This window comes from Gallinula chloropus (genome assembly GCF_964237585.1).
Source record: "Gallinula chloropus genome assembly, chromosome: 1".
Classification (NCBI taxonomy): Eukaryota; Metazoa; Chordata; class Aves; order Gruiformes; family Rallidae; genus Gallinula; species Gallinula chloropus.
The window spans coordinates 82326932-82345333 of NC_140085.1; the positions used below are offsets into that span (position 1 = coordinate 82326932).

At 42.9% G+C, this 18402-nt stretch overlaps 1 protein-coding gene across 1 annotated transcript in view; it reads left to right on the plus strand.

The window, feature by feature from the left end:
* Nucleotides 1-2338: 2338 nt before the first annotated feature.
* The window catches only part of NINJ2 (ninjurin 2), a gene marked incomplete at its 5' end in the record, with an annotated part of 45808 nt that continues 29744 nt past the window's right edge, over nucleotides 2339-18402 (plus strand). Inside the window, one exon of the mRNA XM_084263718.1 lies at nucleotides 2339-2371. Within this exon, the coding sequence (XP_084119844.1) occupies nucleotides 2339-2371 (33 nt within the window). The remainder of the gene's footprint in view (nucleotides 2372-18402) is intronic.

An 18402-nucleotide genomic window follows, 5' to 3' on the forward strand; every position in this document is an offset into this window, starting at 1 on the left:
CCTCTCTTCTCATGTATTCTGGCTCTGAACAATGCTATTAATGACATAGACAAATAATTTCTAAGAGAAATTATTATTTGAAGTTTTCTCATTCTAACATGCTTGGCTCCAGACACTTCAGGAGTGGCTGATACAACCCTTACTGCTGATACGCTTTGCAGAAAGACTCTTTCATGTTACCCTGGAAGAGGGCATTGGGAACCTGGTTTGATTGAAGTATCTACAAGGACACAAGGGTTACTGTAAGTTTTAACTTATTTCTGTAGGTATTTCAAGGACATAGTGCAAGGGTATTACTCTTTGCAATACCTCTCTGGAGGCTGTGTTTAAAAATAAAAAGCCCCTAGCATAGCATTTAGATACACTAAGAAAAAATAGTTTTCAAAAGACACATTGCTATATATCACGCAGTCTTGTCTGAAATTTATGCACTGGTATTTGTTTATCTACTAAATGTAATAGATATTTCATTCCTGTCTGACCACTAGAAGATATTTTGGACTTGTTTTTGTGCTTATGGCACATATAGGAACTCAAATAACTTTGACCAGACTTCACAAGTCGTTTGCTGGAAGCTCATTCACAAAGGACCTGCACAACATGAAGTCCTTTTAACTCCCAGGAGTGCCTCAAAAAACACAGTGGACACTCATCCAGTGTAAATTGCCTGTTAATAAACGATATTTATTTATAAACCGATCAACCATAGCATCTTTTTATAGACTACACTGAAAAAAGTAAATTAAACCAGATAAATATCTATATTAACATCTGTGCAATGGTATTCTTAGAGGGAGTTTTTAGTTAATGTGCAGATTCCCATCAGGGGAGCAAGCCAACAGCAGCAGCAGATGACTGCATTTTGGGTTAAATGCTCTTTACATTAAAAAAAAAAAAAAACCCAAAAGCCAACAGGTGTTGAAGAGCAGCAATGAGTAGCATCTTTCCCCTCACCTCCATTTCCCTGTAGGATTCAAACAATCCCTTCAGTGATAACAAGATACAGGGATCTTCATTTTTATTTGGATGTAGGAACCACAAGGGTGGCTTTTGATTGTAGAATCAGCCTCATGGTTCCTGGGGGCATTTCAGCCTCAGGCCAAGCCCTAAAGGATGAAATGAGTTGTATCCTACCCCTGCTTTCCTGTGTGACACTAGTCCTGTCTCTAAACACATCTCACTGCTTCAGCTCGTACATCTGTAAGTTTAAAAAAAAAAAACAGTAAAGAGAAAAAAAAAAAAAAAGCTGTTTGTGAGGAATGCAGAGCGGTTAAATTCATCAGTACTTTGAAATGAACTTGCAGTTCTAAGCTCTGGTATTTTCATTGCAAAATGAGGCCTTTTGCTGGGAAACATCAATACAACAGGATCGTCTACTGACAGGCTTGTCAGCACTTTTAGTCAGGCTGGAGCACCAGGACATGCATTTGGCTAAACTGTTCAAACAGAATACATTACTTACAATTAATTTTCTATGCTGCTGGAACGACAGAAATTGTCCTTCAAAAGCTGAACATGCCTACCTGATCTGCAGGTAGCACAGAGTAACAGAGTCTCTCTACAATCTAGAGAATTACCCTGATTTTTCTGCCTGAGGATTCCACCTAATAACAACATATTTCTGTGCACTGTGACTTGACTCTGGCTGCGTACATTTCCATTCCAGTGGCACTCATAGCTGCTTTTAACTTAAGCAAAAAGCAAGATCTGATTTCAGCCATGGCCAGACATATCAAATTCAACTAAAAACAAGTGTTGGGGAGGGGAAAGGAAGGGCATTTTGGCTACGGAGGAAAATGAGAAGGTCCTATAAAGAGACGAAAGTGCAAGTTTTATCTGAGAGGTAACAGTATCTCTGTGGCAGCAGCCGCAGCCAGCAGGCACAGCTTTCTGGACCTCCTCTCCTCAGCCGTTGCTAGCTTCTCACCCACACACTCTGCTGTGCGAGAGGGAGAGATCGGGACTGCTGCTGGGGCTGCACAGCCCATGCCAGGAACCTCTTGGTACACTGGCTGCATCACCATGTCCCAGCCCAAGTGAGCTCATGAGGCTCAGCTGGCCTCGGAGAGGTAGCACAGGCACGTAATGAACACGACTGTCATGGAAAGTCTAAGAGGGACGCTTGTTCCATGGGCTGCCCAGACAATGAAGAATTGGCGTGCCACCCCCTCTCTCGCCCCCCAGCTGATGCCAAGGCAGGCGGCCGGCCGCCGACAGATGAATAGCAGGTCTGTTCCAGCAGCTCTGCATCCCGGTCCAGCGAAGAGAGAGTCTCTGGGAGCACGGAGCGCACCGCTCTGTGCGCAGTCTGCAGAGGAAGGAACCTGGGGGGAAAAGGATGGCCTCGGAAGGGGAAAGCATCAATCTGCAAGTGAGTCCATCTCAGGGAAATGCCCGTGGGAGGGAAAAGCGGGAGGAAAGATCCCTGGTTTGGAGGAAATAGTCATTGCTCCTATCGTTCACCCCTTAGCTTTGCCAGCCAATTTCCCTTGAAAACTTGGTGCTGTTTTTATCCCCCTCCCGGTCTCCTTTGGAGAAAAGCTAATGGTAGGATCTCTGCCCTGTTCTGCCAAGAGCTGCTATGAGCCTTTTTCCAAAAGCGTGAGGGTAAGAAGGAGGGTACTACTAAAAAGAACTGCTTTTTGGGGAAGGAGGGGCAGTAGGGGCAGAAGGTAGCCTTTAACTCTCAGAGGAGGTAGCACATACTTTACAAGCTGCAAAAATCTGAGCTGTTCCTCATCTCACAAAGCCTTTCTCTGTTTGGCAGAAAATGCTCCCAATCTGGAGATGAGGAAAAGAAATAAATACAGTAAATGCTGAGGGAGCACAGAGCCCAGGGTTTCCTATGTAGGGTTTATAGAGAAACAAAACTTCTTGCTAAAGCTCTTTCAGTTCTCTGTGTTCTTTTTCTCAGTGTTTGTGTTTTTTAAGAAGGGTGTTTCTTGTGCTCAGTGTGTGTTCTAGGAAAGGGCAACTACCCAAGGGTTTGGAAAAAGAAACTATAAGAGATGAAATGGAATCAAAACCCCAGATCACAAACACCCATCAAATTTCAGAAGTTCAAGTCTAGATCTGCACTTCAGACAACTCTGGAGCAGGGGAGACTACAGAGTACTGCCCCAGCATGCAGTTTCCAGCCCTGTGAGGGTCAGCAGCAGGGTCCAAATTTTGCAGTTGATTTTTCTGTCTGTAATGATCTTAACCATCCTCAGACCTGTAAATTGGGAAGTCCATCTGGGATCTCAATTCTTATTCATTTGGTCGAAGAAACTTCAACAGAAAGGCTTTAGCCCTTGAAAATAGTCAGGACAATTATCTTTAACTAGAAAGAAGGAGCAAGACTCCCTGATCCTGCAGAACATAACTCCACTGAGGTATGAGGTGCAGAACAGTTTTTTAAGATCTGGGAGCAGTTAATGTCACATAAGAGATGAGGTAACTGAGGAAGATACTCAGGTAGCTGTGACAGTTGGTGAAAATGTACTCTATTTAGGACTGTGGATTAGGTTAGGCTTTCTTAACTAGGTAATAAGGGAGAAAATACAGAAATCAGTAAGCCAGGAACTGGGGGCAAAGAGCAAAGGGGACAAGAATATTATGTTAAGTCAAATTGATTCCTTGCATATTAATTCGTTCCACCCAATGGAAAGTTTCAGTTCTATTGTGGATTTAAAGCCTGGGTTTCATAGATGAAAAAATCAGCTTCAGTGATGAAAATGCTCATAAACATCTGAAAAAACTGGTGCTTAGATTTTTGTCTTTCAACCCATCTTGAGGCTAAGTGAAGATTCAAAAGTGCTACTCAGTATCTCCAGCCTTTGCAATACACAAATAATTAAGCCCCGAAAGTCAAAAGCTCCTTGAGTTACAAAACTGAAAAGAGAATACCTGTATGTTTCTAGAGCAGGAAGGTGTGGAGTGTTTCCATCCACTTCTACTCAGGCTGCCACAAGATAAATCACGCTACTGAGATTTTCTTTGTGACACTTTAACAGGATTTCATTAAGACAAAATACAGGTGAATTGCTCGCAGGTTCCTACTTGGTTATGATCAGGAAATATACAGTGCTAGCAGGCAAGGGAAAGAGTGTTACATACAATCACACAGCTGAGACAAGCAGAAGGTCCTGGCAATGGCGTGAGTTGACATGTGTGAGGTAAGGAAAGAAGTGATCAGTGGTGGAGGAGAAAAAAGAAGTCTTTCAGTTGAAAGTACATTTTAAAGCCTCTTTTGAGTCCCTGCTCTGTGCATCAAACGCAGAGCAGGTGTCTTCTTGGAAGTTTCTATACGTGGGTTTATGAAGACCTTGTGGGAATATGCACTGCGTGTTCTGGGGTGGTAACGCATGACTCATTTCTCCTCAAAAAGCTCCCACATGGAGTATCAGGAACAGTCATGAAAGTTAAGTGTGGCACAATACAGAAGTAGGAAGCTTTATTTACAGAGAGAGGGTCCTGTACCCGAAGCATTTCTGATACAACTTCTACATACCAGGCTTGACAGGTAACAAGAGAATGCAAACATTTGTGGCCTACCACAGGAGAGACCTAGAAGAGGCAGTCAAGATTTAAGAAGACTCTAAGGGCAACTGATCACCCCCAACAATTTTGCTCATCCTAATGCATGGGAACGGGAGCTCACTCAGCAAAATTAAAAGTCTCCATAACAGAAAACACTGCCTCACCCAATGTGTCATCTGCTTGCGGAATTTGCCATCTCCTGGAGCCAGTCAAAAGGTCAAGTATTGGAGCAAGCATTGAGAGGTCGGGATGTCCAGTAACAATATTTACAGTTATGCAAGCTAAAAAAGGTACTTGCAAACCCCATAAGCCAATAGCAAGATAAAAATAAATAGCCCTTTCGGTTCCCCATGGGCAATGGCATAATTGCAGACCAGCCTGAAAGTGGTATCTTGTGTTAGAGAAGTCACATACCAGGTGTCCATAAGTGAGACCCAGGACTGCTTTTTAACAGCAAGAAGTATCTCCCATTAATCCACTTTCTCCCTCACAAAAATCCTCTTGTTCTCTGTTTCAAAGGAGTCTGTTTTCCAGTTCTGACTTCTAGGAAGACTAACAAAACCTCTGACTGTACACAGAGGGATGCTAAAAGGAAATAGTACTGCAATGAAAATAAAACCAAAAAACAGCCACAAGGCTGTAGAGCAGCTTCACCAGGTCTATGCCAGCCAGCCAGCCAAGTATAAAGACAAGAGGTGCAACTTGAACTGAAATATTTTAATTAAAAAGATTAATTTGAATGATTTTTTTTTTCCCCATGGACATCTCCATTTGTGGCTTCCAAGTGAAACTTTCACTTTCCCCTATTAAGCATCTGCTATTCACAGGAAACTGGGAAGGCAGACCAGCAGCCCAATGAGATATAACAGTATATCCTGAGATAGCTGGAATCAGAAAAACACATTTGGGATAGAAACAAATAAAACAACCCAACACAGTCACATTACCAATTTCTTTTTACTTCAGGAAACAAAGGTTTATAAATTACAAGTATGGCTTTGATAGTCACACTCTGGCTGATTTATCTCTGCTTCTTTATGCTATTATTCTCCGTGACTCGAACCTCCAACCCTCCCATAGAGATCTGCAGGAGTGGAAAGAGGGGGAGGGAGACATAAGGGACGGTTCTTTTCAGCAGCAAAAGACCCATTAAATCTGTTTAGTTGTGTACCTCGGCTGCTGCAATCCCCGATCTGGCATCATAACACAACCCTGTTTCATCAGTGATTTAAGCTAAAGCACCAGGCTTTGAATGGGAGTGAGTGAGACAACATCCACTCCAGCACTCCCACCACAGCGGTAGTAACCAGGGGAAATCTGTGGACAGCTGAAATCAGTAACACTCACACATTATTGCCACAGCTACGTCTGTCAGAGCCCCAGATGAATATTGCAGAATGGAGCAAAGATTCAGGCTCCAGACTTTTATTTGGCTTATATTTTTATATTTTCTTATTCATGACAGGTGTTATGTTTGGTAAAAACGTGTTTCAGGGATGTGCACTGGATGAATGTCATCCGTGTTCGTGTTGCAAAAGGGGACATATATTGTATGTTGTGTCTGTCTTTTTATAGTTTCGCACTCTTCAGTTTTAAAAAAATTACAATCCTCTGGGACAAGAAGCAGAAATAATATTCACCATTTAGGGAATCATCCATACATCAAAAGCAAAAAAGAGTAAACAGATAAAATATCATTCTAGAAAACAGAGCCTACACTGAAATTTTTTGGCAGGAGCTGTTTGGTGAATACTTTGAATGTAAAACACATCTGCGGAAATAAGGACAAGCTTACAAGCAACTTGTGAGGAAAAAAGATTTTAAATACTTGGATGATTTACTTCCAGTGCTCAGTTTTTGACCAGCCCTCCAGCAGGAAGAATTCAGGCAGGCAGATAAATAGAATTAGCTGTAGGCATGACAGTGCGGACTTTTCCAAAATGCCCACGAAACAAATGGAAAGTCCCACTTAGTGCTGTAAATCCCATCTCCCACACACCACTTTCAGTCTAGGCCTGATGAGGAGATGCAGGGACTGTGTTCACAAGTGGGTTGAACTTTTGGGTTTGTGTTTTTCTGTCACTCTGATGTGTATCATGAGGCTGCAATATGCTTACGAATTCTCAGTTTGGACACATACTTGCAGACTTCTGCAGCAACAGGCAGCTTGTGCTTCCTAGTGCCATCTAGGATCTTTACTCTCCTTCCATAATTTCCTAGAGTGGTGGCAATGTAATGTCACCATCTGAGCAGTGTTCCTACCCCACCAGACTTCAGTAGCATTATTTGGGTTCTCTAATTTAGGTTTGGGCAATGACAGTCTGCATTGAGAAAGAAAACTGCAAGCGCTTCAGAAAGAGCCATCCCTGTGCATTTCAGCCATCGAGAGTTTGAGGAATTATCTGTCTTTAACTCAACTAACTCAATTACTACTACCCCTCAAACAGGCTCCCGCTCCCCACTTCCAGGGGTGCACTCCACCACCTGTGCCATTCATTTGATCCTGGGAAAGTTGTTTCAGAGTGCTAAACTCAGAGCAAAGCTAAACCACTTTTTGGCAGGGTGAGTGTTCTGGTTTACTTCCCTGTCCAGGACAGGATCCCAGGAGAATCAAACAAATGCCAGCACCCAAGAGGGATAGGACTGCATGACCAGAAGAGTGGCAACTACTCCTCACTTCAGATAACCAGCTGAAGGTCCAAGTCTAAGTGTAGCCAACAGTAGAAGCAGGGAAGGCCCAAATAGTAGCAATAATTGGTCACTAGTGGATATCACTCCGTCAAACCACAAGATTTAGGACTGCTACTTGAGACTAAAGCCTTTATAAGGCTAAGTAGGGGATTAGGCAAAGATTTGCCATGCCTTTGTTAAACAAAAGACAGGTGTGAAATAGGATCCCACTGTGCAGCATTAACTATTCTGGTCCAGGAAAACAGTAACACGCAAACTAGAAGACAGACAGCATGATGACAGCACACTGAGAAGAAGGAGATTTTTTCTAACAGTCAGTACTAATTTGTCCTTTGTTCCACATAGGATGTAGCATTTCTCCTCTCCCCTATACATTCCTCCTGCTTGCCCTACCCAGACACTCAGGGTGAATGTCCATTCATACCCTTCCCAAATATGGAGGTGGTATTTCCTTGTCTTGAGAAACTGATCCCCAGGTTTTAGGGTATGTGAGAAAAATGAGGCAAATGTGGAGTCAAATATATCCGTGGAGTTACCTCATTGAAATCAACAGCATTATACCAGAGGCTGATCTGGTCTGTTGCACTCCATTTTGTTGAGGAATAGTGCTGTGCACTGGGCAGGCCCTGTCAATCCTGAAATCATCCACGTGAAGGCAGAGAAGAGAAAGGAGACAAAGGGGCTGTTGACAGAGAGCATATCGAACAGCGAATCAGCCTGACTGACCTCTGCTTGGAGCCCAGGCCCACTGTGGTGGAGGGCAAAGCTGCCATACCTCTTTGGCCTCACAGGGTTGAGGGATTCCCAGGTCTCCCTGGGCTCCATGAGAGGCTCTGCCTGCAGTTGCTCATAGGTCCACAGTGACAACAAATGCCTGTCTACAACATGTGGCCCTAGGAATATGAGTTTCACTCAGAGCTGAGGCTGCTCCCACTGCCTTGTAGTCTTGGTTTGTTGCAGACCAGAGTACACAGAATCTTGCCTCCATGTCTGATAAGCACAGCTGAGCTGAAGCTGAGGTCACAGCTAGAAATGGCCAAAGTTGTGAGGGAGGGGAAATGGGCTGTGTAAAAGTAATCAGAGGAAGCCCAGACATTTCTGAAGAGGATACTGGAGGGAAGGATGCTTTTGAATTAGGGGATGCTGCCACCTCCCCTGAGGTAAGGGGAGAAGACCCCAGGGTTGGCAGCTCCAAAAGTTTAATAATATTAACAAGATTACCATGCTTACTTTATAAAGCTCATACACCTGAAGCAGGGGGAGCAGGGAGGGAGCAAGGCTCTGGCAGCATGGGGTCTCTCTGTGAGGGGTGGGAAGGGGATGAAGCAGCACAGGATGTGAGGTGACAAGATGGTGCCTGTGCAGCACCAGAGGCCAAGGAGACACGCTCAGGGCTTTGCATGGTAGGGACCCTGTGCCCTACTGAGAGCAGCAGCAAGTCAGTGTGGCTACACCCCATACAGAGGATGAGCCAGCTGCTGCACCAAACCAGCCAGTGACAACCCTCCCATTGCCTCCTGTGCTGCATCACCAGCCCAGCCTGGCCTGCTTACAATGCCATCAGCAAGATCCCTTTCCTCTCTTTTCACCATCTTTTCCTTAGCCACAGCCTTTAGGGGCACCATCTCTCACCGTGTATCTGTTTCACACACTGAGATATACATAGATCTCACCCATGCTCGCACCTTGCAGTTGTGAGCACCCAAGGAGTGGGCTTTATTTAGTGAGTAGTCATAAACTCTGTTATGGTAGTGGCAACACATGGTTCTCCTTGCTGGTCAACAGCAAAACCTCCTACTGAGACATATTTGCAGGTGTGGATCCTCTTCAAGAAGAAATACCTATGAAATTGCAGCCAAATCATTTTTCATGTCTTTTGTCTAACGTTGCGTTCCTCAGCTTCATACTAACTCATGACTGAGAGCTGAACCATGCACTTGCTTCTCTGTTAACTCTCAGTCAACAAACAGGTACAGCATCTCTGCTCATTTAAGAACAAAAAATGGAAGCTTTTAGCCAAAGTTACAATTTCTCAGCCCTTCCTGAAAAATATGTATTCATTTGTTTTGTTTCTCTTCCAAGAACCAAGAATGGGCAGCACTACATGCATACAATAGCCACGGAGAGAAACGTGAGCTTCTCCAAGTACAAAGGGGTGCATGGGCATTTTCACTGCTGTTCCCCCTCCCTGGCTTGTGAATCAAATGTTTATAAAACTCTCACTGAGAAAAAGCAGTACAAGAATACTGTAATCTAGAGTGCCTCAGGTATGTAAACACATAACAAAAACATTTGAATTGAACACCAGAATGATAGAAGAACCCATGTGCAGATGCTGCAAGATTCACATCACCAGTTACCATACACCTTGACACACTCATTTGAACCAGGCAAGTTATAATTCCTTGTCAAATTACATGAATCAGATGTGTGGCTCTATAATTACAGCTGTGAAAACCATTATACTCAAGATCTTAGAACTTTCCAAAATAACCCTTGGGGAAGAAATTTCTTACAAAGCTGCTTGGGTCAAGGTTCAGCAAGTGCTGGAAATTCTGGGGGAATCCTGTCAGCAGGTTTAGAGAAATGAGAACAAGAAAATGAAATTATGTACTGGTTAGTGGGTTTTTCAGCCTCTGTTTTTTCCTTTAGTTTTGAATTTTTTGCAAATATTTATGCATATTAGCAGGAGTTTTCTCTTTGCATTCACACAACTCCAAATGATATTTTGGAGGTTAATAAACACAAACCCTTAATTCACCACAAATCTTAGTTACATGAGAAAAACAATGGCTCCTATCAATCTTACCAAACAAAAGCCAAGGGACAACCAACCATTCTTCTGCAACCTGTGTTTTACCAAAGGATTGTTTCTCTAGAATATAACAATAGAGCAATACTCTGTGCCCTCACAGGACTTATGTGAGAACCAACTCCTGTTGTCCCTGGTTGTCCAAGCATTTGAAAAGAGCAGTGAGTTTAATTTCACAGTCCCCATGTGGAACAAGAGGTATTTCCCTGCCTGTTTTATAGATACTAAGTCAAGGCAGAGATGGCTAAATGACCACTGATATACCCAAGGACACACAAGTAGAAAGTGACAGAAGCAGGAGGGGAAGACTCACCATCTCTGTGTGGATGGATTGCCATGCACTACTTCTCACTAGTTAAATTCTTCATCTCTGCTATTTTTTGAAGACATTGTTAAAGACTGTTTTATTTAGTTATCAGAGACTCTGCTACTTCATACAATGTAAAGTAAAACATTAATAGGAGTTGTCAATAAGAGACCACAGTTCCCTGCTGTATGTAACTTCAATATCAGTTGGAAGCACATTTCGTTGACACACTTTTAAAAGCCCAGGCACACAGCTGTGTTTGCACCTCTGTCTTGGAGGAGTCATGTTCAACCGTGTTGGTGGAGGAAACAAACCCCAAAGCCAAAGTGAAGCAAGCTAAGTTATATTAAACATAAATTCTGACTCAGAATGACCATACAGGTTCTTGATGCAACTATTCTACTTTAAATTTGCACCTGTTTTTAGCTAATTCAAGGTGAAATGTTCCTGCATGTCCCTGTGTGACTCCAGGCTGTAGCCATGTATTTTTTGCTGACTAAAGCTGAAGGGGGAAGGTTCATCCTCACCACCACCACCAATTATTATTTCTCAAGGCAACTGCTCAAAGTAATCACTTTATCAAGACTGCCTGGGCTAGGAAACTTCAATTACTAAATATCTAATCTAACTTAGATCATTGTGAAAGAAGTTGTTTGGGGAATATGCAATTATGTCTTCTAAGGAAGAATTAAGTGCCCTGTCCTCACAAGTCTGGACAGAGACAGAAATAGCAGGTCCTTTAGATGGGCTGTCATCTGTCTTACTGCAACAGGATAATTTATTGCATTCTTGGATATTTCTTGGCTGGTCGTGTTATCTGGGATGATCAGAAGATCATAAGATGTACAATCTGGGCTTTTCTTAACTCAGAGGTAAAGAATAAGGAAAGCAGATACAAACACAAATATAACAAAATATATTCCTGTATAACACGAACAACTGGGGTTTTTTTCATCTTGCCCATGATCAGAGGGACAGTCAGCAAATGATTAATATGCTACAAGAAAATATAATATGTCACTGCTTTCTTCCCTTTAAACAAAACCAGATTTGAACTCCATCTTCATGTGCTAGATTCTTGAGAGCTGATTCTGGACCAATTCCTTCGCCCCCTTTTTTGACATGTGGCTATGAAAAAGTTGCCAGAGGGAGTTGTGTCAGAGGACTTTTACTCTTAATGGCTCCTCATACGGTCTGAAGGAATCTGAAGTGCTCACGAAATGTGGTTTCCCCTCTGGTGTTTGCTGTTCAGCTGGCTCAGCAGCTCAACCATTTAAAACCATTGTGAGTGGATTTAGCACTTGTGAAATAATGCTGGCCTATTCAGATCCAGAGATGGATGGGCAAAGTCCACCAGCACAATACAAGCCCCTCTTCCCTCCTCCTCCTCAGATGAGGAGCCAGAGTGTGATGGAGTTTGAGGGAGAAAACTATTCATATACAGATGCAGTTACATAGGTTTAGGGAGAAAGAGATATGGGCTTCCCTAAATAAAGAAGCTAACACACAGTCAGAAGAGGCAATATTTAAATTAAAAAGAGAGAGAGAGAGAAAGAGAGCAGGAGAGAGAATGAGAGAAAGTGAAGGAGAGCAAAAGAATGAAAGAAAGAGAGAAAGAGAGAGAAAGGGAGGAAGGGGAGAAAGGAAGGGAGAGAGATAAAGAGTGAGAGAGTGAAAGAGAGAGAGAGAGAGAGAGAGAGAAAGAACAAGAGGGGAGAAAGGGAGAGAGAAAGAGAGGGGAGAGGGAGGAAAAAAATCCCAAACATAGAAAAAACTGTGCTACTTAAGTACAGGAAGCAAATAATGAAGAAGAGGGTTGGGGGGGAAAAAGGAGGAGTGCAGCCCCAGAAGAGAGCTCCTGTGGGGTGTCATCCACAAAATGACAGATCACAGAGTAAGCCAAACAGGGGAAAGAGATACAGAAAACTGGGAGTCCTGGACGTGTCTCTCCCCAGAAACCAGAGAAGACGGAGCTCCCTGTTTCATCCTGGGCTGAGCTACTAAGTATAGCAAGAGGTGTGTTTCATCTCTGGGCTGATCTGATGCTCAGTTATTCTGCTGAGACCATGAAAAAAAAAAAAAAGATAACTAAAGCCGTCTCTGATGTGGACAGTGTTGCAGGCATGCTGCAGATCTCTATCTTTATGCAGAGATTTGAACTCAGGACCAGGCTCAGACAGGCAACTCGAAAGCAGATGGCAACAGGCCTCCGTGTCTACTAATTAGGTTAACTTTTGGGTAGCAACGCTCAGCTCAGTAGCCCTCTAATTCATGTCCAACCCCCTCCATGCTACCTGCAGCCACAAGCCTCCAGGCATCATTCTAGGTTGACCTAGGTCGGTCTTAATGGTGTTCACTCTTTTTGGGCCTTGGCAAAATGGCTCAGCTCTGCAGGTGGGGGAGTGGGCTCAGGGTTCGGATGCGGGCCAGCGTAGTGGTGAACTCAGGTGTTTAAAGCCAAGGTGGAGCAGGGGCGTTTTAAAGCTCTTCCTGTTGCCTCACTTGCACAATGTACAAACAGGGACATTATATCTCCTCTGGGAGCAACTGACTCAGATGCTTGGCCAGCTGCAGGGAAAGGTGTCCCTGTAGCTGCCAAGAGCAAAGAATAGCTAAAAACCGAAAAGATGCATCACTCTGGCTGCAAAAGATAACAATTCTTTCCTCTTTATTCTGATCCAAACCCACTTTTTTTTTCTTCCATTGTTCCCCTCCCTGTTTTTTCCTATCTGATGAGAACTTGTTTCTCAGCTAGGAGCCCAAACTGTCTGTTATTGGTGTGCCTGCCTAATGTAATTTTTTTATATTCCTTCCATTTTTTTTATTTTACATATTATCAAATGACTTATGAAAAGGCAAGTTCAGCCAACTAAACCTCAAAGGAGTTATGCAAGAGCAAGTTGCACTGAGCTGTACTATAGGCCCTGTACAATTAACCACGTATGTCCCTGGACTCGATAAATTTGTTTGTGAAGCATGTTGTGGGTATATACTGTTGCAAGTCTGGCTGGAGCAGTCTGAAGTGATACCATTCCCAGTACCTATCCGTGGAATTCGTGACCTCTCCAAGAAGTAAGGGACAGACAGTATATGGCTGAGTAACTCCTCTACCTGTATCAGGCATTTCCATACACATGGCACATCTGTAGACTGCAGAGGATGGTACGTCCTACAGCCTACACCTGTAGTTCTTCTTCATTTGGTATCACCTGCTCAGTGGGCATAATTGCTAAGGCTGATTCAGCAGAAATGAGAGCAACACTTGTGGGAAGTTTGTCTTAGGACCAGCAAAATACACAGGCTAAGCAAAGGCTGTGATTTACTGATCACAATCTTTGCATGGAAATATCTATGCCCTCTGCAGGCCCTTGTCTCCTCCCAATGCATTGTGAAGGGGAGGTAGGACTCCTCTTGGTTGTGCTATAGAAAATATCCTGTGGGCCCAAAACTGTGGGAATATTGTAACTGTTACCAAGCAGAATTCACTCTGCCTTTTGCCCAAGGCACCTGCATTATGTACACAATCAACACTAACATGTCCATACCTGTGAGCAGAGGGAAATTCACATTCTGTACTCAAATGCTGCAGGAGCTGAGGTAGTAGGAGGATATATAAAATTACAGTAGGGAGGACAGGGAAGGAGAGGAAAGACTTTGCAGCAACATTAAAATGTAATAGGTGTAGCTGAGTGAAGACCTTCGAGATGGAAGATCGAAGAGTTATCCTTTGAGGTAGTGTTTCTTCAGAAGGTAGATTACAAAGCAAAACATCTTCAAAAGGTGTTCAAAAAATTGAAACAAGACTATTTGGTGCCAAGGTCAAGAACTGAGGTGAACAAATGTAATGATTTCATTAAATATTTATCTTCCTGGCAGGCAAGGTAAAACACAGATTAAGTCACTGGTCATGATAATCATGTTAATAGGTGGAAAGAAGTTTATTTTACTCATCTTCTCTGCTTATGTCAGCATCCACAGCAGCAAACAGAGTATGAGGGTGCCCAAATAGGATACAAAAAACTGTGAATAAAGAAGGGGCAGACTGGCATTTGTTTGTTTTGGATTTTGTTTTTTTTTTTTTTTTTAAATTTAAAAAGACTAGTGAGTGCATAGAAAGGCACTGCAAAACCCTTTGCAGGGCTGCTACACAGCATGCTGACATTGAAGTTGAGCTAGTCCCATGATAGTGAGCTCTCCTGGGAGAGGCAGAAACCAGAAAATGAAGAGTGTGATCAAAAGTGAATAAACTACAGGGATAAACTCCTCCCTCACTTTGTTCTAGGTATGTGTGTTTCAATGCACAACTAAAATTGGAAGCTTAGTATGAGCTACTTCTCTGAGCCCACGCCAATTAATGACCACCACAACTTTCCAAACACAGACATCCAGTGCCTACTCTGCTCCTCCTGGTCCAGGGTTGGGTTTTTTTCCCTCCTTTTCTATCCATGCTCAAACATTTAGGAGTTTATTTGGACATAACATTTTGGCTACCCCTTTATAGGAATCCAGCTCCAGCACAAAACACATGCTGAGTAAACCCCATTTGAAACCCAGAGCCTTTGTTCTTCATCAGCGGTTCCCACTTTTTTTTTTCCCTCAGCCATCTTTAAGTGAGAAACTACCAGGTAAACACCAGATACGGTGACAAAGGAATCACAAGAAAACTTCAGTCCCTGCAAAATTTTGTTTCCCGCTCCAGAAACTTACATGCCCGTGGCTGAATGTGAATGTGTTTCAGAGTAGGAGTGCATTTGCAGATTTGGGGTATTCAATTGTCAGAGAAATGGTTATTCTGCTTTAATCTCCTCCCTTTTCCTATTCTGGCCCAGAGGCATTTGCTTCCCCAGTGCAGTCTCCTAGCAAGGCCTCATTTGCTATACCCCTTCCCAAAGGTCTCTCAAAGCAACATCTACCCAGGAGATCTCCGAAAAACACAATTGTCACTAAGGGGATTTGGGCCTCCCTTTAATTTCTGCCATGCTGTACTACAGCTCCTCATTATAAAGTTAGCTCTTAAAGGTTCTTTGTCTCTGCAGGGTTGAAAGTTGCTGACTGAATGTCTGGGTCCAATTTTCCACCAGTCTTCCTTTAACTGGCCATTCTCAGCAATGCAGAGTGTTTGTGTAATGCTACAAGATCGTTCACATCAATCTTACTTAACATTTTGAACCTGTTTTGCAAAGGGGTTGATGAGAAAACAAAACACAACCTGAATAATAAGTCACCAGAAAAAAGTACTAGCCTAATCTTTTAATATAGAGCCTGGACAGCAGTTCTTTTCACAGAGGGAAGGGGACTGACATTTTTCCTAATCTGAGAACGTAATTCCCAGGGATGATATATGAGAAAACAGCAGTAATCTACAGAACACCCAGAAACAGTTGTTGAAAGATTCCCAGGGTGTTACTTTTGGCAGGACATTGGGTTCCAATAAAACCCACCGAAACCACTAGACTAACAACAACAATAATAATATTTTATGCAGATGAAGTGTCTTTCATCTAAGGGTCACAAAAGACTTCGGCAAATGATGAACGAGCTCCTTGAGGAGGGGTAAATGAAATTGATGCTCCATAGATGTTGCCACTGATTCACTGATCTAGAAGATAGGTTATTGTGTGCAGAAAGAAAAGAGTTAACATGTATAGGCAAGCTTAGGAGCATTCTATAGTGAACTTGCATAGACACAGTAACCTATTTTTTAATGCTTTCGGTAAATCAATTGCTGACATTCCACAGACACAGTTTGAGCACCTGTACACAAATCAGGTAACCGAAGATCACCTTGTGCAAATACACAAAGTACTGGGTGAGTTCATGAGCAGCTACTTGGCTCTAATGTGAAATCCTATATACTATGCTTGCAATTCCTGCTTGGCACACTCTTGTGTGATTTCTGAGACTTGAAATGTATATATATATATATATATATATTTATCTAAACATACACAAGAATATAAAAAGTTAGGGATTGAAATCAGCAGTTGGTGTAGGCTCCTTGTGAACTGCTACAAGTTTTGGATCCAAACTCACACTTTGCACTGTTGGCCTATCTCCGTGGGGGAATCACTCCACAGTGTGGCTACCTTTCACTAAACCCAAGATGTGGCTTCACTCTGGGCCATATATAAATTTCAGCCTATGCTTCTTATACTATACTGTGAAGATGTTGCCAGTGGTGTTACAGTGGCAAAACGTCCAGTGAAAATACAGATTCTACTGTATCATTAACAGTTTTTATGGCTTCATTGGATCGCTTAGGGCTTTTTAGCACAAGAAAAACATCAACTGTTGATGCACTGACCTGGTCAGTGTTGCTACACCAGTCTAAGTGACCATAAGAGGACAACATGCGTTGAGATAAGTGGTTCCTTTCCTCAGGGTCTCTCAGTGTATGTTTCACATGTGGATTACATCTTGCTCTTAGTAGCTGTTTCCAGAGTCAACACAACCCTTATGTCCCAGCCCAGCACTCTCATCAGACAGCAAACTGTTGAGAAGTCATTGTCTGCCTCAAGCACACAGAGACATGAAATTCCTACTCACTGTTTACATGAAGGAAATTATGCGAAACAAGTCATGTTTCCTCTGTGTCATAAGGGTTGCAACAATAGCAACGAAGGTTTTGTTATGACACCCCCAGTCTAAGGTAATGCCTGACAAACAGAAAGATTAGATATCAAGATGATCTAACAGTGTGCACCTCCTATAAGGGGGACATCCTGCTCCTCTTCACCCCACCACCCTTTGCTCTCCCTTTGTCTCCTGCCCCCAGAGACACATGCCACTTTGCCCTTGTGCTGGCATTTGCCAAACCCTTCTCACATGCAAGTCAGCTCATTAAAGTTAGAGAAAATGGTTTGTTTTTCTTGTCTTTTTTTTTTTTTTTTAATTTAGCTTGGCTTTATGAGCTGAACTGGCTCAGAACAGGCTCTTATGAAAGCAAGAGTGCAAAAGAGCACAAGAATCATAGCAGGAGCATTTGCTTTGGACTCTTAGATCACCATAGCTACAAGGTGTAGCCCCATGCATGTAAATAACTGACCCTCAGATCTATGCAGAAGACACTCTCTTGCTGGCATCTTCACTTCTTTGTATAGATGACCATAGCTACTTTCTGAGATGATTTTTTCAAGTTAGAAAGGGGATTAGCAAAATAATTGCTGTAATTCAGGAGTTGTATTCAGCCACAAATACAGAATGGAGAATAATTCCGGCCTCTTAGAGCTGTACCATACGTTACCACAAAGGAATGAAGACAGGCAATTAGAACTGATGACATACAACTGGAGTAGCTTTTATGGGTTGAACATACCATGGTGGCAAGGCATCACCACCACCAAGAGCTGTGTAATGCCTTACTCACTGTTAGATATTCCCACGTCTCCCCTGTGGCTTGAAGCAGTAGCTGTCACTAGACTAAAACACACAGAAACACACCAAGTGTCATGAGTCACTGCAGAATTCAAGTCCATTTCTCTGTTAGGTTTTGCTTGCCTTGGACCTGCATGACACCTCATCAGAATCCTTAAAGCGGCTTCAACCCCTCCCCCTGCCCCACCTCCCCACAAACACATGTGTGTTCATTCCTTTGGGCACTCAGTCTGAGCGCAGAGGTGGCAGAGGTCCTTGTGTAACTGCTATTGTCTGGACACCAGCTGGAAGTCTACAAATTTGTCTTAGTGGCTCTGTATTTGGAAGCTGAGTTCTGAGAAAGTGAACTGTTCTTGTCTCTCCAGATTTTGGTTTTGAAGAACCCCATAGTTATGGTCAGAGATTAGAGAGATTCTTGTGGCGTTAAAAGAATGGTTTGAAATTTCTGGTCCAGCCATCTGCCCTCAAAACTTAACAGATGACTCACTACCACTCACCTCCATTTATTACTGAGCTGAAATTTTTTATCTCCTCAGCTTCTTGTAAAGTTCCACTCTGTATCTCTTCAGAAGCAGAGCCTGTACTAATATGAAAGAACAAACAACGTGGGAAGCGCAACTCAGAATTTAAGTTTTTAAAAGCACTCAAGTTAAAATCCCGGCTGAGCTGACATGCACGTATGCACAGAGGCATTTGC